The following is a 27,310-nucleotide window of genomic DNA, read 5'->3' on the forward strand; positions in this document are numbered from 1 at the left end:
ATCTAGATTACGCTCTCTGAAACAATAATCAGGGTTAAACCTTAAAAAACAGCTAGGTTAGAGGTATGATGGATGTTAAGAATTTCACTGGCATTATGACCTGATTTAAAAGAGATTAAATCAATATGTAAAATATAACTCGGGGTATAAATGTAACTGGCCCAGCACATAACCCAAGACATGGATTAACTCAAGACTAGCTCTTGCATTCTTTGACACAATACCACATTTAAAATTGCACTAACCTAGATTGTGTTTACATCATATTTTTGCTAGCCAAATCTATTGTTTGCACTGAACTAGATTGACTCAATTTATAATCCAACATATAAACATAAGTATTCCAGACTACCACCAACGTTAAACTGATCTGTCCCAGGACATAAACTCTGGATTAATCTTGCTCAGAATATATCCCAAAGTGTATACTTCGAGATTATAGCCAGGGTTAAAATTGACTGCAAATAAATGCCTTGAGTCAAACTGGATTGTCACTGAATATAACCCAAGGTATGAACATGCCTCGCATCAACAATTCTGAATGGAGAACACTCATTGTGATTACGACAAATTTGAGATTAAAAAAAAAAATCAATTTTGGTCATTTCGTGATTGCGTATGATGCTTTGCATAACAATTGACACTGATTTTCGTGCTTTGTTCCTATTTTATCTGACACTCGTGTTCATGTTTTATTTTCATTTGTTGTTTGTTAGCATGGTCACCTGCCGTCTTCTGTCTATTTTTCCTCCCTTTATTTGTTTTTCTTTGATTTGTGTGAGCTCATTCCTGTGACAACAGCGAAGTGAAGCCAGATGGATGGTTGCGTTTACACAAAAGAAGTAACAGGCAAGGGGCAACGTGACCAGAACTGGTTTATTTTAATTTTTTAATTCACTTTTTTTTTTAACAATGTATGTCTTTTTCTGCTCGGGGTGTTTGTTAATAATTATTTTATTTTGTAAAAATTATAATAAATGCCGTGTGGAATATCGTATTTTTTTGGTGGGGTGAAGTCATGAGAAGTTTTACAGAATGGAAGTGTTGAGATCTTCAGCGCTTTCGCGATGCATTTGGGAGAATAAAGAGTCGAGAAGGTCCTCTTGTTTAGATCATACAAGTAGGATATTTATTTGCCGAAGCACAGACAGCAACCGCTGCGTTCACCGTCGTACGAGAAGTCCAACACACAAACTGGCTTTTTTTCGCTGTCAAGTCATGTGATGTCGCGTCGTGGCTAGGTTGCCAGATCAGTTCATTATTACAGCATTACATAAAATGAGGATACAATCTAACTTTCTCAACACCCCCACTTATACTCAGTTTGCTGTAATGTAAACCAAGATAAACAGAACAATGTGAACTCTGTCTTACACATGTGAACTCTGCCTTACACATTTCACATTTAAACACAATTGTTTTTACGTATTGGTAGTCATCAATAACGAAGTCACCGTCCCATATGATTTTGATTACCTTGTCACTTCTTGACTCTTTGGCATACATACAATAATCACCTGGGTTTTGCTTATACTCATTATCGGTTAAATAATCATGTAAGACCTTGTTCCCGTTTCGGCCAGATTGTTTGAAACCGTAAAGTGATTTTTCTAGTTTGTAAACTAGACCATCATCCTTTTCTCCATTTTCCAGAGCTGCTTTTTGAAGCACCATTCTTATACCTGTTTGATTGGCTGTTGGTGAAAATGTCTCTCCATAGTCTATGTTTTCCACCTGGCTCTTGCCCTTTGCTACAAATCGTGCTTTATATTTGTCTCTGACATCTACATCACGTTTGATAGCATATACCCATTTACCCCCCACTGTGTTCTTGGCCGCTGGTAGGGTTGTTGCAGTAAATGTGTTGTCATTTAATGACTGAATTTCCTCATCCATGGCTTTTGCCCATTCTTGAGAATTATTTGATCTCATTGCCTCTGCATATGTTTGCGGAACACCACACACAGCTCTGTAACAGTAGTCTACTGTGGTGTGTGCCCCATCGTTATCGCTGTACTCAATCACAAAATCATCAAAGTGACTAGGTTTCTTTCTTTCCCTAGTAGGATACCTTCTATTTTCAGGTTCATCATTTGTGTCACTTTGTCGTGTGAGGTTATGTTCATTTGGCTCTGTGACTGCACTTTTGCGTGCATCCCTGTCTTGTACACATGACTCTTGGGCTCTTTTATTAGGCTCCTGAAAGACCTCACTAGTCTTAGGCTGTAATCTCATGCCATAATATGTGTTTTCATCTGTTTCATGTATCTGTGTCTCTTTCTCAATATGCAAATAGTACAACTTTCCATACACATGTATACCATATTTTGTCCCACCTTTCGTAATCAGTGAATTTTTACCTTCTTTAAATATCACTGTTGCCCCGTTGGTGGTTGCCTTCTTTACAGACAAAATGTCTTGGGGGTATGAAGGAATGTATAAAGCACCTCTCAGCGTTGCTTTATGTCTTTGTCCTTTGATGTCAATCGAAAGAGACCTCAGCATCTCCCCTTTTATGTGCGACTCCGCTGCATTGTGTGCCGTCCGCCAGCTCCACGCGGTGTCTTTCCAGTTTGAACGTGCTGTCGAAATTCTTGAACATGTTCACATCAGTGATGATATGCGAAGTGGCTCCTGTGTCCACCATCAATCCTCGCTCTCTGATGTCGTGACCCAACTGCTCCCTGGATCTGGTCTTGCTGTCCCTCATCTTGAGCACGATGTCGGTGTCGCCGTCTTCTGACGCTTTACTGGCGTCATCTCGTCTGTCCTTGTCCTTACGCCTGCACGTTGCATCTTTGTGTGTCTTGCTTTTGCAATGACTGCACCATGTCTTTTGTCGACATTCTCTTGCTTTGTGGCCTTCGATCCCACACTTGAAACACACTATGCTTGTGTCATCACTGTGCTGGTGGTGGTTTTGGTGGTTTGTCGTCCACTCAGACTCTGTGTCTTCATCACATTGTCCCCTGACTCAGTGTTCAATTTCTCAGTGGCTTCAAAACTCCATAGCTTCGTCTTGAAATCTGCAAACTTGATTTCATCATTTGAATGCGCTACATGGATTGCAAATGGCTTGAAACTTGCTGGTAGTCCTTTTAACACCATGGCAACAAGTAGTCCATCTCCCAAAGTTTCACCTGCATTTCGGAGTGCTGTGATGGCGGTTTCGGCTTTGATGATATAGTCTGTAACACTTTCATCGTTCCTCTTTTGAAGCGACGTGAGCGTGGTGTACAGATTTATTATCCGTGGTTTTCCTTTCCCGGCATAATATTCAAATGATTTGCCAATTGTAATTCCAGAGTTTTGGCAAGCGGCGCAGAAGACAATCGTAAAAAGATCAATATCATTCGGAGGAATTTTGCAAGTGGCACAAGCCGGCAGACATACGAGTCAGACAAGTGGTGAGGAAGATGGACGACAAATAAATTCTCAAAGTTACTATGAGTTTCTTAGTTTCAGCATTTTTATATCTAAACTAGTCGAACTCTTCTACGATGACGTTTGTGGAACTTGTTACTCGAATATCCCAGAAGGGGGCAGAAAATAAATTAGAAAGGCTTCCTCCGCTGAAATCCCTGAACTGAATGTCATATTTTCCTTACCCGAGATTATATGTTCATATCTTTTATATATTTTGCTTAAGTCTTGACAAAAATTTAATCGACAAGAGTGATTAGAAGTTCAGGCTTGCCGAACTAAGTAAATTGCAAGCACGTGTAGTTTTTGTTTTGTCCAAAACAGGTTCCAGTAGCAACACATACGTTTTTGGAACACGCCCTGTTTAGTGTTGCTCTTCGTCATTTTACTGGTTTAATGCACGTACTGTTTGAGTGCAAGAAAAATCTTGATGGGTTAAAAACATCTAGTGTATTGTCACCTATGTGAACCACTACGCCAAACGTGGATCTAGTACTGTGTGTTTAAATGTAAATAAAATGAAAGTAAAACGTTGCATTCGTTCTTCCCCCAACGCAACTGCGTGTATTTGTCATTAAAAATATAGAACACTCTTACCTTAAAAGGGCGCTTATAGATAATAAAACCACAACACACGTATTGTACTGTTACAAGTTCACATGGTTTGCTACTCCACGCCTTTCTCTTTTTTTAATAAACACGTTTATTTTTAAGTAGACAGAAAAGTGGGGTGACTCATGAAAAAAATAATTTCAATTAATTTCGCACTTCAATATTTTTTTAATGAAATAACAACCACATTCATATTTTTTATTTATCAGTGAATCCATTCTGTTATTATTTATGACTCAAGGTCTATTTTTACTTTAATCTTAGCAGCGCCCTCCTTCCGTCTTTTCTTCCTCAAACGAAGACGGGAAATAGGAAAATGGGAGGGAAAATGAGAATTACTCAAGGAGAAGTAAAAAGGGGGAGGTGCCCATGTCACCGAGTAGTTTTTCGGTGCGGTGCAGTTCACTTTCCACAGTGGCGTGGACTCGAAAGACGCGTGGATGCTCTGTATGGACTCTTTCTTGAAATATTCCACAACGCCAACAGGAGTCCTATATTTTTCCACTTAATATATTTTACGGCGTTTTTCACACTTTTTGACACAAACAAGCGTTTGTTTTTGTGTACGCGCGCGCACGCGCACAGGTACACGCCAGACTACCCCGGAAGAACCCGTAGTGCAGGTTACGTTTTTTGTTGTTATGTAGCAAAGCCGAGCATAATGGATGTGTTTACTGGTACATTTTGAGCTTGTTTCTTCAACTCAATGCGCCGAAAGTGAATTGGAAACGACGGCAAAGCAACATGAAGAGTGTTAGGAAGAAGCTGTACGTGCTCATGGACGTGCTGTGCGTGCTTGTCGGTGAGTCTCCCTCACTCTTTTTGAATGATCGGACGACGTTTTACGATGTGTGTGTGATGTGACAGTTACTGTGGAATGCGTTTGATTATAATGCACACACACAAGCACGCGATGGACCGGGTTTGACTATGCTATGGGTGACCATTCTTGTGTAAATGATCTACTTTCCCCAAACGACTCCCTCCATTCTCCTCACTTGGGTGGACAGAGCAGGAAACTGGAATGTTTGTTTATGGAAATGTGATATTGCATTTTTCTTTGCCAAAAATCCCACCAGGAATGTTCCACTTTCAGCTTTGGCACTGCACGATTCGCCCAAAATATCCATTATTGAAGCATGCATGCATGCAGTTGACGTTTTTCTGCTCATTCCTAACGTTGGACAAATAAAACGTTCTGATATGATTGCGAATTAAATATAATATCACATAGATGCCTTCATGCAGCTCTTTGTGTTCTCTCACACTCTTTTCTCAGAGTTGTCCAGCTAAGGCAATATCGCATGCAAAATATTTGTCCCTGGAAAGCACATACCTCTTGTCAAAAGTTTTTTTGTCAATGACCAGTGTGATTTACTCCCCATTTGCCTTCCACCGGATATAGTGCCAAATGGTTTCTGCTCATGTTGTCTGTTTCTTAATGTAACTTTTTTTATGGGGCGGCAAGGCTGGCATTATCGAGGGCTCAGAAAAGTTGCAAGGTGTTCAACACATGTGCTTTTGTACACGAGCTTCTCCCGTTCATGGACGATGGTGAAATAGTCCTTTCAAATAAATGGGCCATGAATATTTTGGTTGAAATAACCCCCAACCCCTTCAAATAATTGCAACAGTAGTTGTGTTCAATTGCCGTTAGGTTTATGAAGGTGTCCTTGGATAAAATTTCCTCCCTGTTCAAGGTCCCTGCACCCAAAAAGTTTTCGCATTACTGTATTAGACCACTTGTCATAAAAGCACAATTTGCCCCACTCTTGTTGCCCAAAACAAAATTCCCAAACGGGACAAAATACAGTATTTTATCAATAGCCTACTTACACTTCTGAATGGTCAGTATACATGCTTTATATTATTTCTGTTGTGTTTTTTTTTCTTACCGTATTTTGTTTTGACTGTGTTTATACTTGGAAATTAACCCTAACCTGCCAAGGGACAGCAAATGGAATCCAGCTGATTGTAATAATCTTTCATGAATGTGCACTGTCCGTTTAAAAAAAAAAAGATTAATCATGCAGCAAGGCCACCCGGTAGTCGAGTGGTTAGCATGCTGGATTCACAGTACAGAGGTCGTGAGTTCAACACCCAGTCCGGCCTCCCTGTGTGGAGTTTGCATGTTCTCCCTGGGCCTGTTGGGGTATTCTCCAGTTCCTCCGTTTTCCTCCCACATTCCAAAAACATGCATGGCAGGCTGATTGAAAACTCTAAATTGTCCTTAGGTGTGCGTATGAGAGTGACTGGTTGTTTGTCTCTGTGCCCTGCGAGTGGTTGTCCAATTCGGAGTGTCCGCCGCCGAGTGCCCGAAGGATAGGCTGAAAGAGTTTGATGTTTCTCTTTATTTGAAAGTAGGTTCGCTGTCAGATATCCCAGGGAAGTGACAGGCAGATGGATCCCAGAGCTTGATCGTGGCATGGAGTCGAGCAAGTCGTGCTGTGAAACTCCATCCGATGCTGAGCGGGTCTCTGCGAGCTACGTGTCTGTCTGGGTCTGAGTACGAGATGATTCTGCCCCGTGATTCCCCCAAATCTCTCTGTCCCACGCTGACTACTTATATACCCTTGGCCTGCGTGGGAATGAGTCAGGCTCACTTGAAAGACATCAAAGGGTTGAAAGGCGAGACTTCCGCGTGACGCCACAGGCTCCAGCAACCCCCGTGACCATAATGAGGATTAAGAGGTCTGGAAAATGGATGGATGGATGCAGATGGATAACGAAGCATAAATAATGAGCTTTGATGAAAAAAAAAATAAATTCCCCCCCTTTTTTTCTCAGTTCCAACTTGGAAGCAAGAAAAATAGCAGGAAAGGTTGACAAACAGCAAGGAGAGATTGTGTAATTATATCTTGCCACTGTCACATGAAAACCTCCAATACCCAATTTTGGTCAATTTCTTATTTTTCTTCCACAAATCGTTACTGGTGTTCATTTCCCACGGGGCTTTGTCATTTTATCAAATCATAACCAACGTCAAATGTTGAAAATTGATTGACTGGTGATCAGTATCGAGCACAGGTGTCTAACGCAAGGCCACATCTGGCCCGCCTTGTCATTTAAAGGACAAAACGATGCTTCCGGAGAAGTTGTGTCCATAATTTCTAAAATGGCTTCAAATGACGTCTACTGAGCGTATTTTACAATGATTCCACCGCATATAGCTATATTTTACGTTTTAAGACTTGGGCTGAATATTCCAGAGGTCTTGTTTTTGAGTTGGTGTAAAGAGTTTGATGGTTCTCTTTATTTATAAGTAGGTTCGTTATCAGATCTCCCAGGCAGGTGACGCGCAGAGCTTGATCGCGGCGTGGAGTCGAGGAAGTCGTGCCGTGATGTCCGTCCGACGCCCGGCGTAGGCCGGGCGCCTGTGCGGGTCTTTGCAAGTCTTCTTGAGTCTGTGAGTCCGAGATGAGTCTGAGATGATTCTGCCCCGTGGTTCGCCCAATCTCTCTGTCCCGCGACAGCTCCTTTTATACAATTTTCAAGCGTGCGCTATGTGTCAGGGTGAGACGCACATCAAGGAGATCAAGGAATTGAAAGACATGAAAGGGTTGAAAGGCACACTTCAAAATTATACACACGTGTGACGCCACAGGTGACGAGTCTGTACATGACGTCACTGAAGGAACGCCCCTGACCGAAAAAAAGGACACACTGTAGCAGTCCTTCCATCACGTCAGTGCTTGTTTGGTCTGAAAACCTTGTGTTGCACCAGAAAGAGCCAGAAGAGGGCGTCCAAGATGCATGTAAGGAATCTATCAGCCTGTGGAAACAATTTGATACTAGTTGACACAAATTCCCAGCAGATAAATCAGCCCATTTCCAACGGAGCTTGGGCGCCGTCTTGTGCATTTTCTGGGCGCTACATTGGCGTCCAGACGCTTCAAAATGAGACTGAAGGACTTCCTTAATCGATTGCAAACATTTATGCTTCCTCTTCAGAACTATTTGAATCATATTCATAACTGGATGAGTAACAAGAAAGCATCTTCTCCGAATCTGAAGCCATTGTTTTGATTCTCGAGCAAGGCAAGACATCCTGGCGGCACGTCATGAACAAGGGGGAGGGACCTTCTGAAACTGAAACATTCTGAGGTCATTTTGAAGTAGTTTTGGGAGTCATTTTTATTGGTGTTTTGCATTTCTCGCCATCTTCTGCCTTTTTAGGGTACTGTACTCGATATTTGCTTAGGGGTTTCTATACAGTACCACCATTATCGACATCTGTATCAGTTGCACCGTTGGTCACGTGACAAAGTCAGCTTCCGTGTCTTGCGCAGTGTAGCAGACGCCATTTTCTACCATAATACGGCATACGAATCGTTGGACTTTTATAGCATCTAAAATACCCAAAACACGCAGTGTGATATTTTTAATCAAATGCAAAACACCAATAAAAATGTGAAAAAAAAGTGTCTAAAAAGTACTTCAATTTGAAACCGGAAATGGCCAGTTTCAGAAGGTCCCGCCCCCATGTTTGTGGTGTCACGGCAAGACGTCTTGCCTTGCTCGAGAATCAAAACAATGGCTTCAGATTCGGAGAATATGCTTTCTTGTTACTCATCCGGTTATGAATATGATTCAAATAGTTCTGAAGAGGAAAGCATACATGTTTGCAATCGATTTCAAGAATTTATTCTGTGCCATTTTTAGGCAACATCGGGGGGAAATGTCTCACCCAAAAAGAGGCAGAAAATGGCCACCGAGCTCCTGTGAGGAATTAATCAGCCCGTTTCCACAGGCTGATAGATTCCTTACATGCAACTTGGACGCCCTCTTCTGCCTCTCTTTGGCCCTACACAATGTTTTCAGACCAAAGTACAGCAAAATGCATTGACGTGATGGAAGGACTGCTACAATGTGTCCTTTTTAAGGTCAGGGGCGTTCCTTCAGTGATGTACCGTACGGACTCGTCACTATCTCAAAAACAAGACTTTCGGAATATTCAGCGTGAGTCTTAAAATGTAAAATATAGCTATATGCGGTGGAATCTTTTTAAAATACGCTCAGTAGAAGTCATTTGAAGCCATTTTACAAATTATGGACACAACTTGTCTGGAGACGTCGGTTGTCCTTTAAACTCTTTTGTATCGATATAAACATAGCAAAATGGCCGGCGGGAGATGAAAAAGAGCACCGTGGTAACCGGATTATCATAGTAACCATGTATCGTACTAATCAGAACTAATTATACATAAAAAGACTAGAAAATTACCGGGAAATGAAAATAGTATCGTAATAAGCAGTATTATCAATATAACCAATATTGATATAACGAGACTTTACTGTACAAACAAATACTTGATTGATTTCAAAACGTGTCGTCCATTTATTTGTCGTGTACAAGTAATAATTCGATGTGATAATTTATTTATTCGGCTCTTTGAAGGAAGACGTAACTCCAAAATGGCCCACAACAAAAATTAGTGTGACACCTCCGGTATGGATTGTGCACCACCTCCAGTCGACGTGACACCTGATTGTGCACAAGCGCTAGGGAAGATGGACACAGGCATATACCATTTGAAACATCCAGTGGTTTAATGTTGCTTCTCACAATAACTGTGGGTTACATAAATATCCTGCATCTGGTGTCCAGTTTGTCTCTTGCTGTATCCGGTCATCCTGCACACCCCACCCCCGTAACGCCATCCTATAAGCTTAAAGGACAACCGACGTCACTTTTTTGTTTCTTAACTGACATCAGAAAAACGTTTTATAGCATCTAAAATACCCAAAACACACAGTATGATATTTTTATTCAAATGCAAAACACCAATAAAAAGTGTCCAAAATCTGCAAAAAATTGATCCACGAATTGGGCATTTTCAGAAAGTCCCGCCCCCAGTTTGAGACGTCATGCCAAGACATCTTGCATTGCTTGAGAATCAAAACAATGGCTTCGTATTCGGAGAATATGCTTTCTTGTTACACCTCCAGTTATGAATATGATTCAAATAGCTCTGAAGAGGAAAGCATACATGTTTGCAATCGATTAAATAATTTATTTCATGCCATTTTGAGGCAACATTGGGGAGAAACGATCACCAGAAAAGAGGCACAAAATGGCGACCACCTGTGTCCATCTCTGTTTCCACAGGCTGATAAATTCCTTATATGGAGCTTAGACACCCTCTTCTGGCGGCTTTTGGGTGCAACACAAGGTTTTCAGACCAAACAATACAGCAAAATACATTGTCGTGATGGAAGGACTGCTACAATGTGTCTTTTTTTCGGTCAGGGGGCGTTCCTTTAGTGACGTCACGTACAGACTCGTCACCAACTCAAAAACAAGACTTCCTGAATATTCAGCGCGAGTTTTAAAACGTAAAATATAGCTATATGCGGTAGAATCTTTTTAAAATACGCTCACTGGAAGTCATTTGAAGCCATTTTACAAATTATGGACACAACTTGTCCAGAGACGTCGGTTGTCCTTTAAGTGAGGTTGATGGGGCCATGTAATAATGGTTTGATAGAGTATGTAATTATACTGACCGTCGGTTCGTATGGACACAAAATACTTTTTTGGTTTCTTTCCTTGTTTGGTTTTGCATGCGTTCTTTCACAGTAAAATGTTTCCATTGTACTTTGTTAGTCATTTTCTGGGAATGTCTATTTTTTGGGACCTCTAAACGTTCTCTTTTGTTGCATTTTCCTTTGTGAAGGGGAAATTATAGAGTGGAAAAAGCAATACTTCCAATCTGGGAGTGATTCTTTTGTTTCATTCATAACTGGACCTGCCCTTGTCAAGCAGCCTTAGCGCCGAATAATGATGAGTTTACTGTCTCATAATGTATTTATTTATTTATTTTCTCATCTCATTTTCCGTACCGCTTATTCCTCATTAGGGTCGCGGGGGTTGCTGGAGCCTATCTCAGCTGTCTTCAGGCACGAGGCGGGGGACACCCTGAATTGGTTGCCAGCCAATCGCAGGGCACACAAAGACATACAACAGTCACTCTCACACTCACACCCAGGGATAATTTGGAGTGGTCAATCTGCCTGCCATGCATGTTTTTGGAGTGTGGGAGGAAACCGGAGGACCCGGAGAAAACCCACGCGGGTCCGGGGAAAACATGCAAACTCCACACAGGGAGGCCAGACCGGGACACGAACCGGCGACCTCTGCACTGTGAAGCCAGTGTGCTAACCACTCGACTACCGGGCCGCCTATTTATTTATTTTTAATACAAGATTACCATTTGTTTATTATTTTCTAATTGCATTTTTCCCTCACATTCTGACACCCCCGCAAAAATACTGCCGGAGGACTGGCTATGTAGGGAAGAAGTACAATAATTGGTTCCAAGGGAGCAAAAAATGTGTAAATGAGGTGCACCTTGCCTGAAAGACAAGCTCTGTGTTTTGGGGCGGGGCTAAATTTAGCCTGGGTTGTTGGAAGTTCCAGAGAGTCTTGACCACAAATTATCTGTCAACGGTTGATTTTGCACAATTGTGTTGTAAAATAAAATTGAAATGATTTTGAAATTACACGTACTTTGGGATTTAACTGTGATTTATGAAGCTTTTAAAATAGGCAATATTTAATCCTGGGATTAATTCTTACTCTAGAGGCTGCGTACCATGAAATATATAAATATATATAATCAGTAACGCAATAGTCGTACGACCTGCAACTCAGTCGGGTGAAGCTCCATTGTACTTCGCAACTTGGGCGAATCAGTTACTAGCAACGCTAATGCTAAGCGAACTGATGATTGATAGCCAGCGCATGTATTGATTTATTGTGCAAAAATCTAATTATCGCATAATGTAACATTTTTGATTGATTTTTTTTTTTGCTTTCTAAAACATTTCTGTCTGAATTTTGGGGGTCTTGGAACGAATTAGGGCATTTACATGGGAAATTTGTCTCTACTTACAAATATTTTCTACTTAAGAAATTTCTTCCAGAAAGAATGAGTTTCGTAGGTAGAGGTACCACTGTCGTTTGTTTGCACTAAGTTTTAAAGGATAACCGACGCCTCCGGACAAGTTGTGTCCATAATTTGTAAAATCACTTCAAATGACTTCTACTGAGCGTATTTTACAAAGATTCCACCCCATATAGCTATATTTGACGTTTTAAGACTCGCGCTGAATATTCAGGAAGTCTTGTTTTTGAGTTGGTGACGAGTTGTGACGTCACGGAAGGAACGCCCCTGACCGAGAAAGGACACACAATGCGTTTTGCGGTACTTTGTTTGGTCTGAAAAGTTCGTGTTGATCCGTGTTGATGGCGAAATTAGAAGGAAAACATCATAATAATAACACGATGGTGAATCGTTGTGCGTTGCACCAAGACAACGATTTGATATTCGCTGACACAAATTCCCAGCAGACAAATCAGCCCATTTCCAACGGAGCTTGGGGACCATCTTGTGCATTTTCTGGGACGCTACACATCAGTCCTGATGCCTCAAAATGACCCAGAAGAAGTAACAAGCCATTGTTTTTATTCTCGAGCAAGGCAAGACGTCTTGGCGTGACGTCACGAACTGGGGGCGGGACTTTCTGAAAAGGCCCAATTCGCAGCTCATTTTTTTTGCAGTTTTAGCACACTTTAAGTCATTTTTATTGGTGTTTTGCATTTGACTAAAAATATCAGCCTGTGTGTTTTGGGTATTTTAGATGCTATAAAACGATTTTCTGATGTCAGTTAGGAACCAAAAAAAATGGTGTCGGTTGTCCATTAAGTATCTTGCATGTTGAAAAAATATCGGCCTCACCTGCTGTAGATTATCACCGGATCGAGGCGTTTACCTACAAGTGGCAATATCGAAGTTTATCTCACCCAGGGTTGTCATTTATTCAACACAGTCGTAGGCGTATCTTTGTTCATAAACGAGACACAACATGTACACACCCTCATTCCAAATGATTAATCATGGAGTTGCACATCTTTTGTTGTGATGGCTGATCATGTCTTCTTTGTAAGCAGTATCGCTTCGTTAATTAGTTTGACAGACTGTGTTTCAAAATGTTCTCTTCCCAAAGCCCGCTGGCAACAAAATGCAAACGTGTCCTTGTGTTATAACCATTTTCATGACGTTGCGGCAGCTTTTCCTGGGGGGCCAATCGTGTGTTATAGCTCTTCCAGTGTTCTCAGGGAGTCTTCTTGGTGGGAACAGTTTTTCCTCGGGAGAGCAGCGTCACGGAAACAGAACACGCGCTTATTCCCTCAGGGCCCCCAGACATCGTTTTATTTGATTTTTTCCCCCCTCTCCTTTCACTCTTATATTTCCAATAGCGCACTCTTGTTTGGGTATGAAAGTTTCAAGAAGACCTCGAAAAGGATTGGCGTGCAATAATCAGGCATAAACGACCTCACGGAGGACAGTTTGTTGCCTTCAAAATCAAGAAATAAGGCCGCAGAGTTGGAGCACTTTTCAGTTCAAAAAGCCGAACGAATGGGAATTAAGAGATGCAAAATGTAGATGGAGTAATTGTGCATTAACACTGCCAAAATAAGGTGTTGTTTTTCTTTTGGTTTTAAACGCAGCTTTGGCTTAATAAGCAGTATGATAGCCGTGAGTCATATGGAAACACCACTGGGACAATCGACTGCGGTGCAGTGCTCACGTGACCTTACTACTCAGTAAGAATCACAGTCAAAAGTGAAAATGTTTCAAGTTGATTTAATTGTAGTCAAAATAAAATATTCCTGAACCCTTTTGTGCTCCCTGTGACTCGAGAATGTGATACAATAATAATAATAATAATAATAATAATAATAATAATAATAATAATAATAATACAGTGAGACCTCAACTTACAAACACCTTAACTTACAAACTTTTCGTCTTACAAACGTCAAATTTATGAAAATTAAACCTTATAATAAGCACTATTTTCATAATACACACCCACCACGGCTGGCGGAGTGATCTTCGACGGAAGCACACGACCGAACAGCACCAGAGGTTAAGTTACCAACAGTCCTTATGGAAGGTGACTCTCCTTCCATAAGCCATCAACGACCATCAAAAAGGTAAATAAAACTTTATTTTACAGCAGTTTATTTCTTTAATTACAGTCCTCATGTAATGCGCCTCTTTTCAAACAGCAATTCCCTTTGACCTTCGACCTCCAACGCCATTCCATCAAGCCATCAATGACCATCACAAATGTAAATGTGATGTAAATAAAGTGACTTTATGATACAATGCAGTGTATTTCTTTCATTACAATACAATAGCACATTTATTATACATAGAATAAGGTATGTTGTGTGTAGTTTTAAGGCTTATTTAGTTGAAAAGTGTATTTAATGGAAACCCGGGAACGGATTATTCCCATTTTAATGGTTTCGTATGGGAAAATGTTTTTTGAGATACACACTTTTCACCTTACACACTCTGTCTGGGAACCAATTAAGTTCGTAAGTTGAGGTCTCACTGTACTAATAATACTACTACTACTACTACTACTACTACTACTAAATAATAATAATACATTTAATTTCTGAGAGCCTTTCAAAATTCTCAAGGACACTTCACAGTCACTGGATAAGAACTTTTCTTTGTTTTGTTTTTTGTGCGGGTGAGCAGCGGTAGCCATTCGCACCAGCGTTCACTCAACCGGGTAGAGTTCACCGGGAAGTAACACAACAGCAAAGTTATGAAAGGAAGAGGAAAGGAAAGAAAGAAGTAGAAAAACAAACACAGGAGCGAGTGGACAAAAAGGGGTTCAATATAACAAAATCGAACCTTTTGTGGTTTCTTAACATTCCTGACAAAAGAATATTTTATACTAAACAAAACTGATGAATTATTATCATCATTAACTGTATTTATTCAAAATTGTGTAGGTCAAATTCAAAGTCCTGATTGTATGTTGTTGAATGTTGAATTAATACAGAATAGCGAAAGTCAGTCAAATATCCCCAAATCATTAGCGTAATAATGCAGTGGAATGACCTACTAATTCATTTTGCAACCTTTTTGGAAAATAAGAAAAAAAAAAATCAACAATTTCATGGAAGAATCACGTTGCCTCAACATAACATGTAAGTCAGCTATTAATAAGTGCATGTTCCATGTTTATATTCAGTCAGTCCAAATTAATCCAACAAAATATTGTAATTAAAAAAAATATTATTGTTATTCTAAAATATTATGACATTAAGCTTGTGTCGCAACAACCAAACTAATTTGCTCCTCACATAGAGTTACTACTACGGCTTATTGAAGATCCTAATCCAATTTCAAGCAACTGCACTGTCAGTGGTTCAGCATTTTACCTGGCTGGGCTCTCACTGATTGGTATGTAGTATTTGTTGTCCGGGAAATATGATTAAATAATGCATGTTGAATTCTCAGTCACAGTATGCGATAGATTTACAGTTTAACAATTACAGTGAGACCTCAATTTACGAACTTAATTGGTTCCCAGACAGAGTGTGTAAGGCGAAAAGTGTGTATCTCAAAAGAAAAATTCCCATAGGAAACCATTAAAATGGGAATAATCTGTTCCCAGGTCCCCATAAAACAATTTTCTTTCTAATTTTCTAAGCCTAAAAATGACACACAACATACCTTATTCTATGTATAATAAATGTGCTATTGTATTGTAATGAAAGAAATACACTGCATTGTATCATAAAGTCACTTTATTTACATCATTTACGGCTTGATGGAATGGCGTTGGAGGTCGAAGGTCAAAGGGAATTGCTGTTTGAAAAGAGGCGCATTACATGAGGACTGTAATTAAAGAAATAAACTGTGCTGTAAAATAAAGTTTTATTTACCTTTTTGATGGTCGTTGATGGCTTATGAAAGGAGAGTCACCTTCCATAAGGACTGTTGGTAACTTAACCTCTGGTGCTGTTTGCTCCTGTGCTTCCGCCGAAGATCACTCCGCCAGCCGTGGTGGGTGTGTATTATGAAAATAATGCTTATTATAAGGTTTAATTTTCATAAATTTGACGTTTGTAAGATGAAAAGTTTGTAAGATAAGGTGTTTGTAAGTTGAGGTCTCACTGTATTAAAAGCATGTGAGACTTGTCACATATTTGTACTTAGTCTCCTCAAGTTTATCGTGTTTTACAGTCGTTACATTGATTCCATAAATGTGGGCCCCCTTTTTTAAAAAAAATTCCTTTTGATCACCACCAAGGAATAATAAGACTATAGCTATGACAGCGTTGAGAGCTCCGACAAACTCACACTTGTCAAATGTTAACAGATCCACAAGGCCGCAGGGTCTGTACGTTTTCCGGATCTTTGAAGTCGCATTCATTCATTATGGCTGGTTTGAACTCCCTCTGTGGACTTTTATGGTTTGGGTAAAAACCTGTGTGGCCCGCTTCTTTCATTCCATCCCTCCACCCCAAACGCTTTTTTTCCTTCAAGTAAACCCAGACGACTGATTGACTGGCAGCCCTCGGACGACCTCGTCACCACCCGCCGCTTCCTTCTCGCCTCGCCGCTAAGCATGGGTGAATGATGGCCCAGGCGAAGCAGTGGGGATTAAAAATAAAAGAATGGACAGCAGCGGGATTTGTGCGACTGTTGGAAGTTGGGCGTTCCTTCACTCAATAGGAATTCCAGAGGCCAGCAGTTAAGGCTCAGCACATACCTTCCCCCTGAGTCAGGCCAGCTCGGCCCGAGACTGTCAGAAAAGTGGCGGGGGTCAGGTTGTTTTGTTGCCCCGCGTCACCTTTCAAATGTTTGCTCATGCTTTAACTTACTACATGCATGCATGCGTGCGGGAATAGGGGACAAATTGTAGAGAGGCTTGACACACAGCACATGCCACCCTTTTGCAATAAAAACATATGTATGTATGTGTGTGTATATATATATATACAGTAAAGTCTCATTATATTGATAATACTGCTTATTATGACACTATTTTCATTTCCCGTGCACATTTCTAGTCTTTTTATGTGTAATTAGTCTGTTTAGCACGATTCGTGGTTTTTACGATAATCCAGTTACTACGGTGCTCTTTTTCATCTCCCGCCGGCCATTTTGCTATGTTTATATCGATACACGCCATCTGTCGCGCCATTGGACTTAGCCAAATAAAGTTCACGTGTTCTCCTAGGCTCTTCCGGACATTTTTCCACCAAAATGGCAACTTAAAAGGAGCTGGGCGACTGGGTAAAATACCCGGAAAGAGATCACAGTGGTTTTGTGGGTTTTTTTGAATTTTTTTTAATGAGCAACAAATCTTTTATGGTTTCATTTGAGACATTTGGTGACATTCGCTGTTCCTCGACAGCGAATGTTAAACCAACCATGTCCAGACTGAAAATGAGTGCCTCGTGCATCAAACCACTTCTGGCTAATTCAAGTCAAGTTCTTTAAAGTCGACAAAAGGCTGACGCTGTACTCTACGAATGTTATTTGTCCGTAATTGTCATGATATACACATTTTATCAGCAAGGTTTTGCCAAACCACTAGCCAGAAAAAAAATTGGGCTTGGCAAGTCCCGCATGGTCACTGCGTGTGACCTTGTCCCTGCCGGGTGCCGGGAATATAAGAGCTGGTGCAAAAATCGTTCTCATGCATGTGACCTTGAAGTAACAACTCTGTCAGCACCCTCTCTGTAAAATATGTGTAGCGTGGAATCAATGAAAACAGTTTTTTGGAGAGGGGGTGTTAAAATTGAAAGAGAATCGACAATCCTCGGTATGATCGTGCAGGTGCAGCAGTTTTGGTGAGTAGGTGTGAGGGATTTTGATGCGAAGTCCAGATTGAAGTGGGAATAAACATCCGTGTCACCGCGGTCCCCAAGGTCCCGTGTAATTGCACATGTTCGTTCTAAATGGAGGTGTCTCTATATTTACTTGAGCGAGAAGTGTGTGGGAGGATGCTGCAGCACACAAGACAATAACAGGCAGGGCAGAATGAAAAGGATAAAAACAGAGTGGAGGATGTCAATGAGAGGGTCCAAGTTCCGTCCTGTCATCCTACTTGACGCAGCTTCTATGATTTTTCTGGTTTTTGTAGTCCTCAAAATATAATTTTGTTAACTCATTGACTGCCAGACAATGTGCAAAAATGTGTGCACTCCAGTGCCAGGGTTTTTGTCATTTTCACTCAAATTGCAGGACCCACAGAATATTGAGTTTTAGGACAACATAAACATTCAATTCAGCGTAAGATACCTAGAACTCTCTTCTTTCATCACAAAAAAAGAGTTAATTAAACTAAGTTATATGGATCTACAGTTCTCCAAGCGTGAAATAGGGCAGCTGTACAAAATACAATACATACAGTACACATTTATTTATATAGCGCTTTAACTACATCTGAAGATGTAACAAAGCGTTAAATGGACAAAAGGCAAATTCTGCCCCCTCGTGGGAGGGAAAAACATTGCCAGAGGTCGGACCAGCACTTAATCGGCACCCCAACAAGAAAAACCAAAACCCGAACAAATTTGGGAATGGCGCTCCACGTCATGCTTTTCAATTCTCAAATAAATACGGGAATGGCAGCGAATGAATTAAAGTTATGTCATTTTTCAGGGGGCTGGAGGAGGGCTCACTTTTGTCTTGTCATAGAAAGTCTGACTTTCCTCATTGAAGAAGTTGAGCTCCAATCTTGCTGAGCAGTGAGCATTTGTGATTGTTGGCGAAGGTAACAAATGTGACATTCTTGTCTGGGGTTGTTTAAAGGTGCTGGAGCCTATCCCGGCTGTCTTTTGGCTGGAGATGGGGGACACACTGAACCGTTTGCCAGCCAATCACAGGGCAGGGCACTTAAAGACCGACAACCATCCACACACACATTCACACCTAGGGACAATTTATAGTGTGTGTATGTTTTTTGGAAACGGAGGTACCCATAGAAAAGCCATGTAGGCATACGGAGACAGGGATGCATCTGGGCCGCGCTCATACGCCATTGACGCATTTTAACAGGCACTGGCGCAAGTCTATTATGATTTGCGGGTATTGCTCCATGATCTGCGCCACATACGACATACTTCAAAGTCAAAAGTCAAAGTCAAAGTCAGCTTTATTGTCAAATATGCTACTATGTATGACATACACCACAGATGAAATTACTGTCCTCTCGGACCCAGCATGCTAGGCACTTATAATTACTTTAACAAACATAATAAACATGAAAACGCCAATTTGCCAGGAGAGGGGAGCCGCTGCGTGTTCACGCGCCGCCATCTTGGGAAAAACAAAAATAACAAATAATATGACAACTCGAAGACACAGAGTCATTCATTCTTCAGGACTTGCTGTGCCCTCTTTGTGATGACATGAAGCAGTTCTAGATGAAAGAGAGGATCAAAACATCCATGTCAGCAGTAGATCAGGGACGTCATGGTAGTATTTGTACGTCTACTACAAGCTAAATGTTGAAAGCAAACACGAAGCTATAGCATCCATTGACGAAAAGACATTGTCTCACATCTCCTGTCCCACATAAATCCGCCACAATTCCAAGCCGCGACAGTTCCACATACGCATCGGGCATACTTCTGTTACAATGGCTAAAGAAACCCATTTATTAAAACTATTTGGTAATATGACTGTCTTGTTCAATCGAAGGTTTTGGTTTACAAAACTTTATGTGTGAGTTTTCTTTCCTTTTGTTTTCTCTCATTTTGCATTTTCATTCAAGTACATTCATTCGAAGTCAAAGTCAGCTTTATTGTCAAATATGCTAATATGCATGACATACAGCACAGATGAAATTAATGTCCTCTCGGACCCAGCGTGCAAGACATGCAAGGCACTTATAACGTGGCTAAAAAGACATACAATTGACAACAGACAATACATGTAATTTCTGTATGTAAAGTGAGGTAGTGTCGTCTGGAAAGTGAGGCAGTGACGTATGTAAAGTGAGGAAGTGACGTATATAAAGTGACGTAATGTAGTAATGCAAAAACAAACAACAAGAAAGAGTTGAAGTGAGGTCTTGCAGAAAAAAAATGAGAAAGAACAAAAAATAGAGTTCAGGGTGATCGTACAGCATGTAGCGTGTACTCAGAGTTCGGTGAGTGTGGCAGTGGGAAGGGGCAGGCTGGGCAGGGCTGGGAGGGAGTTGAGTCTCCGGACTGCCTGGTGGCAGAAATTGTCCTTGAGCCTGCTGGTCTTGGCTCGGAGACTCCGCAGTCTCCTCCCCGATGGCAGCAGGCTGAAGAGGCTGTGGGAGGGGTGTGTGGGATCGCCAGCGATCCGGATGGCTCTGCGGGTGAGGCGGGTGTTGTAGATGTCCTGAAGGGGGGGGGGGGGGGGACACCGATGATCTTCTCAGCTGTCCTCACGATGCGCTGCAGAGTCTTACGGCAGGACACGGTGCAGGCGCCGTACCACACGGTGATACAGCTGGTCAGGATGCTCTCTATTCGAAGCATTTTGCTCAAAGAAAAATAACAAATATAATTTTTGCTTCTCTTTTTTTGCAAATTTCCCCATTGTGGGACGAATTAAGGTTTTCCGATTTCTGATTATTTTGAGCCCCCCGCCCCTCTTTCAATGTTGCTGCTGGAGATTGCAAATTTTCCCATTGTGGGACCATGAAAGGCTTTCTTCTTCTTCTTTATCTTCTTTTTTCCTTTTCTTCTTTTTCTTCTTCCTCTTATTATTATTGTGACTTCACTGCCGTCTTAATCCACTTTGAACTCAGTTATTTTATTGTACGTCTGTGTCAGCTCTCAGTCGTACAGGAGTGATCCATCGCTGAGAAGGTTTCTTCAGCCGTCATCTGTACTTCTTTGAAGGTGTCGGACGTTTCACTTCTTATCCAAGAAATTTCGTCAGCAAACTAAAGTCTTACTGGTAGTTTAGGCCCTATATATATATCCCTACTGTACAGACATGGCGGTGGCGGACTCTGCTATGATAGTTCCCTGCTCTCAGGTTGGGGGGAGCAGAGGATTACTCCCTGCCACTCCACTGATTGTTCCTATTATTCTGACTAACGACTGGCCTGATTGCCCCACTTTCACCGGTATCACCTCATCAGCATTCCTAATCCTATTTTGCCTTTTTATTGTAGTATAACCATTTTTGGATGGACTTTATTTGTGTATTGTAAGCCCTTTTCCTCAAGAACTTAGCATTGCCACTTTTGTGCAATATTCTGACTTGATTCGTATAAACCCCCCCACCACCACCCTCCCCCGCTACCACCACCACAAGCATCAAAACCCAGCACAAAATGAGTCTGCCTTGATCCAGGAAGGAAAGCTTTACCCCAACATCCTGCTCCAACAGACCTCCCGTTTGCAGGAGATTAGCCTGGCCGCATTCCAGGGCGACCCGCCCGTAGGATTCAGCTGTCCCATCCCGAAAGATGATTCTCCCTTTTCTATCCAAAATAAAAGTCAATCCGCGCTGTCATCAAGATGTCTGAGTTAAGCCTCCAATGAAACCAAGGGCTTGCTCTTCAAGTGGTGTCGTTCAGTTTTGCGGGTTTGTCTCGTGGTCTCTCGCAGGCCCAGTTTGTCTACAGATGGGGCTATTTTTGACCCGCTGGCGCTTGGCCTCTGCTCGTGCTTTTCAGTACTTTGGTTGAGTACACTCACGTCCGTTGTGCAACATTAGCATCAAGACTCCAAAGGAATTTTATTTTAATTTTTTGGGAAAAGCTGCCCACTTTAAAGATGACTGGCGAACATTTTAAGAAATGCAAATCAAGCCTGGTGTGTATTAGATCACATGTATTTATTTAATTGTTTATCTGTTTGTTTGTTTGTTTATTTATTTAACTATTTCAATCTTTTAAATTTTGTATCTATTTATTTATGTACAGGTCTGTATTTCTATATGTATTTACAGTAAAGTCTCGTTATATCGATATTCAAGGGAGTACGAAAAACTATCGATATAACCGGGACTATCGATATATCCGATCCTGCGCCGAACTGCATTAAACAAAAGCCGCCAAAAGAGGGCAGCCAAGCGCCATATAAGAAACGGAGCTGGCCATTAGCTCCCTTTTTTTGGGGTCAGAGATGTTCCCCCAATGTTGCCTCAAAATGGCACATATAATTCTTTAATGATTGTAAACATGTATGCTTTAATCTTCAGAACTACAGTGTATTTGAAACATATTCATAACTGGATGTGTAACAAGAAAGCATATTATCCGAATCTGAAGCCATTGTTTGGATTCACAAGCAATGCAAGTTGTCTTGTCTTGGCGTGAAGTCATTTTTATTTGCATTTGAATAAAAAGTGACATCGGCTGTCCTTTAATACACAGTATGGAATGTTAATAATTTTCAAAATCATCGCGCTTCAGCAGACAAAACAAGAAACATTGTTGCAAAAAACGATTGCATTGATATACAGTACAGTGGGCATGTACATAACACAACAGGGAAACTGCAACGCTTACATCTTACTGTATTATGTATACAATTTAAAAAAGTCATCAATCTTCTTCTGCTTCCCATTTTTACCTTTTAACACAAACACTTCAATCTCGTCTGCTACACACGAGCTAGCGTCTGAAAATGAAAATGGCTCTGCTACACGGGTGCTGGGCACGTAACCAAGTCACCTGACCAAGTCGACCAATGGCGCGACTGATGGCGTGACACGTAACCAAGACACGTGACCAAGTTGACCAATGGCGCGACCGATGGCGGCTCATGTGACCAAGTCGACCAATGGCGCGACCGATGGCGGCTCACGTAACAAGACACGTGACCAAGTTGACCAATGGCGCGACGGATATATCGATATAACCAACAAAAATGGCCGGCGGGGGATGAAAAGGAGCACCGTAATAACCGGATTATCATAATAACCGGGTATCGTACTAAACGGTACTAATTATACATAAAAAGACTAGAAATGTGCAAGGGAAATGAAAATAGTATCGTAATAAGCGGTACTATCGATATAACCGATATCGATATAACGAGACTTTACTGTATTTATTTGACTGTTTGTATATTTATTTATTTCTATAGTTAGTTATTTGTTTGTGTGTTTTATTTAATTTCTTTTATATCTTTATTTACTGTATATATATTTTTTGTTTGTCTATTTATTTATTTATTCAAAGCCAGCAATTTAGAGTGACACAAATGTTCATAACGGCCGCCGCTCAGTTGCATTTATTTATTTATTTTCTCTTTATGTCGATGATTATTTTATTTATTTTGATCAGGACTTATTTTCCTATTAGAAAGCCAGTGGCTTTTTCAACTTTTGAGTGTGCAGACTAGAATCACAATATTGACTGACAATCAGCTCCAATGCACAGAGGGAAATGTTTGAATAGTGTCCACTGTGTCAATGTGAAACTTTGACACAAGACTTCTGCAAATAGAAGAAACTGGGTTCATCATTGCTGCAATGCATTTAACGGAAAACACATGAAACAACTTTTTTTCAGGTTTCATCGTAATTCATGCATGAAATAAAAGTGACGTTTGCAATGCTGCAAAAATAATTAATAAATAAACAGCTTTGCCAACTCTCTCGTTTGAATAAATGATGTCTTAAAACAGTTAAGTTTCAAGGCAAACATTTCACATTAGTGTTGGCTGATGTCATATTTTTGACAGACAGTCCCAGAGTCAGCAGTCTGGAAATGTCTGAAGTCATATTTGGAAGTAAGTAGACATGAAATATAGTTGGAAGAAAAAGCGTGCTGCTCTGCTATCATTTTTTATGATGTCTCAACGGCACCCCCCACTTCTCGCTAACCAGCTGAAATCAGAGGATGCAGACCAGACCATACACCCAGCATGGCTAATAACGCTCATAATTTATATTTGTGCACCCAACTCAAGGGCCCCCCTCCCCGCAACACCCCCCCCCCCCAATAAATAAATCAGCTTGACAATGGTGTGGATGATTGGCAGATGTATGGCTTTTCTTTTTCAAGAATACAACGTTCGTCTTGTAATGTTAGGACTTTATTTTCACATTTTTCCCTGCTTAATATTGAAATAATTGTTTTATTTTTATTTATTAGTTTAGGTGACAAGGTGGGTTGCTTGAAGAGCGGAATTACAGTACAGTGATACCTCAGCTTACGACTTTAATTGGTTCCCAGAAAGTGTGTGTAAGGCGAAAAGTTCGTCTGCCAAACATTTCCCATAAGAAACCATTACATTTTTTATATTTATAATTAGAATAATCCATTCCCAGGTTCCCATAAAACATAATTGTCTACTAAATAAGCCTCAAAACAACACAAAATATACCTTATTTTATGTATAATAAATGTGCTATTCTATTGTAATTAAAGAAATAAACAGTACTGTATAATAAAGTTGTTTTATTTACCTTTGTGATGGTTGTTGACGTATTTGCCTGTTGATGATATCCAAGTGAAGTTGCAGTGCTTTCTCTGCGATAATACCCTTACTCACAATGTCCCCTGCTAGCTGATTTTCGTTAATCCAAATCAACAGTTTTTCAACCTCTTCAATTGCCTTAGACTGTTGCTTAGACGATACAGAACACCCTTAGCCACACATAGCAATAGTCAACTTAGCACACTGGTACTGGGACGCCAAGTCACACAAACGCACACCTCGTTCGTGTTTTTCGATGATCTCCTTCTGCTCGATCTTAATTTTCTTTTGTGTCCTCTTTGGCTTAACTCTAACCTGTGGTGGGGTCTTTTTCGGTCCCATAATAGCAAATGTACTCCACTTGATAAGAAAGCACATCTGCACTAGTCTCCCAGCCACCTTGGCGCTGTTCGACCGTGTGGTTTGGTGTTCATCCGCCAAAAACTAGTCCACCAGCTACATTGGCGCTGTGTGGTTTTGGTTCATCCGCCGAACAAACTAGTTCGTATGTCAAGATTATATTCTCGTGAATTTCATGTTCGTAAAGCTAAAAATTTGTGAGCTAAAGCGTTCGTAAAGTGGGGTATCACTGTATTTCATAGCACTCCAGTTTAATGCATGCACTACTCGAGAGTGCCTCTCGGGGCGCCATATCTATTTTGGAATTCTTTTTCTCAGGATAATACAAATACATCTTGTGCTTTCACAAAACAAAAGCTCCTTAAATCAACCTTTCGTGGGAATTTTAGAGGTTAATAAACTGGTATTCCGACATTCACACACACAGACACACGCACGCACATTCACACACACACACACTCATACACACACACACACACACACACACACACACACACAGTACACAACCCCCTTCTTTATTTTCGAATCTACATCAAAATTGTCACAGAAAACTAACAGCTGAAATAGGACGAAAGAGAACTCATCCAAATACAGTAAAGTCTCGTTATATCGATATTCAAGGGAGTCCGAAAAAATATCGATATAACCGGGACTATCGATATGTCCGACCCTGTTTGCATGTAATTTTCTCCGTGCGTGCATAGAAATAGTATCGATATAACCGGGACTATCGATATATCCGATATCGATATAACGAGACTTTACTGTAAAATGAAATGCAATAACAAAACAATAAATGAACAATTGTCGCATGAGGTGATGGAAATTTTAAAGCCAGACAAACATGAAACTCCCAAGGTTACCCGAACAACTTCAACCCGATTTAAAGCACCAATTTATACACAATCTGGCAAATTCTACAAATGTTGAACACACTGTTTGTAAGGAGTCCAGGCCCCAAATGAGCACAGACGAGGGAAGTTTGGCCTGCTGTGAATTCATTGCAGTCTGCGGCCAGGCTGTTGTTGGTGGTGTCTTAAAAAATGCAGAGGTTCGCTACAAAGAAGACCTTTGCAGTTCTTTCTGCCTGGTCATGCGACATCGATAGAAGTATTTTTTTGTGTTATTATCTGCAGTCGTGTGTCCCTGGAATGTTTGCATTTCACAATGCCCCCCAACCCCCCCACACACACACACACACACACACACACACACACACACACACACACACACACACACACACACAGATTTTGGAGACAAAGTCTCTGGTCCTCTTTGTCTTAATGAAATTGCAAAACTGGAATGTCCTCTTGTAATACTAACTCCAATCAATACTACCCCTCCTTGCGCTTTGAAAGAACTTTGTTCCCCACTGTCTGCGAATCACGTGCTTTTAATCCCCCCTTCACTGACTTTATGTCTGACTTGTCGAGCAAGAGTGATGCATCAAGGCAAAAAAAACTCCAGGAGGTTGTCTGTCTCCCTTATTGGGCTGAAGTGCATCGCTTCACGGTTGCCCGGTGACATGATCTTATAAAGGGACTTATTGTCTGCCTCCCCTTTAACACACACAAAGCTTGTTTTTGACTCTCTCTGTCTTGATAGTGTCTGACGGACGCTCGTGCTACTTGTTGTGGCTGTGTTCCGAATCAAATGTCAGAGCTCATCACCTTGGAAACGAGACAATACACAGACGCAGCATGGCATTCAATGATTATAGTAGGTAGAAGGGCTTTTTTTGAAAAACAGTTGGATTGTCAGGGCCATTCTGACAAGAAAAGAAAATTGTATGGCCTATAAACGGATTCTTTTTTTGATTAAAAAGAATGGAAAAAATAGTCATTTAACTTGTAACAGTCCCCTTATCATTTTTTGTCCACTTTAGTTCATGTTCTCTCTCAGAATTCGCGTTTGCTTGCTGTTTTGTAAATAACTGATCCAAGGACGTTTGCTTTTGTAGGGGCCACTCTTAGCCAACGCGAGGCCAGAAAGATGCTCGGCAATAGCCAATGGCAGAGCAGCCGGAAGTATGTTGTGTTCAGGAAACTGGGAGTTTCGAGTATGCAGGCTATACTGTTTTTACCTTTTGTGTCTTGAAATTCATTTTGTAACAAGAGGCAATATTTTTTTGTTGAGGTGTTTCATAACTTTAAAAATTCATATAGAGACGTCCGTAAGTAAAGGTACTACTTTACAGTGGACCCCCCCATATACTCGCTGTTCAAGTCAAATCTGAAGTCAAGAATATTGACTGTTATTGTGCTTTACATGGGACAATTTGAAAATTTGTTCTGGACTTTACAAAGCATCATGGCACTTGACATCCTTGATTTGCTTTCGTGGGCCTATTATACTGATGTGGCGTCCAGAATTGGCCCCGGGTCCTTGACTTTGACACCTGTGCATTAGACACTTTATTACGTACACCTGCACCGGTGGGATCCTTTACAATCGCTTGTAAATGCTAATCTTTGTTAGAGCGGTTTATTTAAAAAAAAATGTTTTTGCACCGCTAGGCGACATATTGTGACTTAAATCTTTGAAAAATCTTTTATTTTGTCTTCTTCTTTTCCTTTCGGCTTTTCCCCTCAAGGGGTCGCCACAGCGAATCAGTGACCTCCATCTTCAGAGGTATGATCCGCATGTTTGTTTTGGCCAAGCTTT

The 27,310-nt window shown here is 40.9% G+C and overlaps 1 protein-coding gene across 1 annotated transcript in view; it reads left to right on the forward strand.

Moving 5' to 3' along the window:
• Window positions 1–4,426: 4,426 nt before the first annotated feature.
• plpp2b (phospholipid phosphatase 2b) overlaps window positions 4,427–27,310 on the forward strand; it is a 36,720-nt gene continuing 13,836 nt past the window's right edge. The window contains exon 1 of the mRNA XM_089001323.1: window positions 4,427–4,837. Coding sequence (XP_088857449.1) covers window positions 4,780–4,837 — 58 coding nt within the window. The 5' untranslated portion in view covers window positions 4,427–4,779. The remainder of the gene's footprint in view (window positions 4,838–27,310) is intronic.

This window comes from Hippocampus bargibanti, linkage group LG07, assembly GCF_051943395.1.
Source record: "Hippocampus bargibanti isolate YZ-2025 linkage group LG07, ASM5194339v1, whole genome shotgun sequence".
Taxonomy (NCBI): domain Eukaryota; kingdom Metazoa; phylum Chordata; class Actinopteri; order Syngnathiformes; family Syngnathidae; genus Hippocampus; species Hippocampus bargibanti.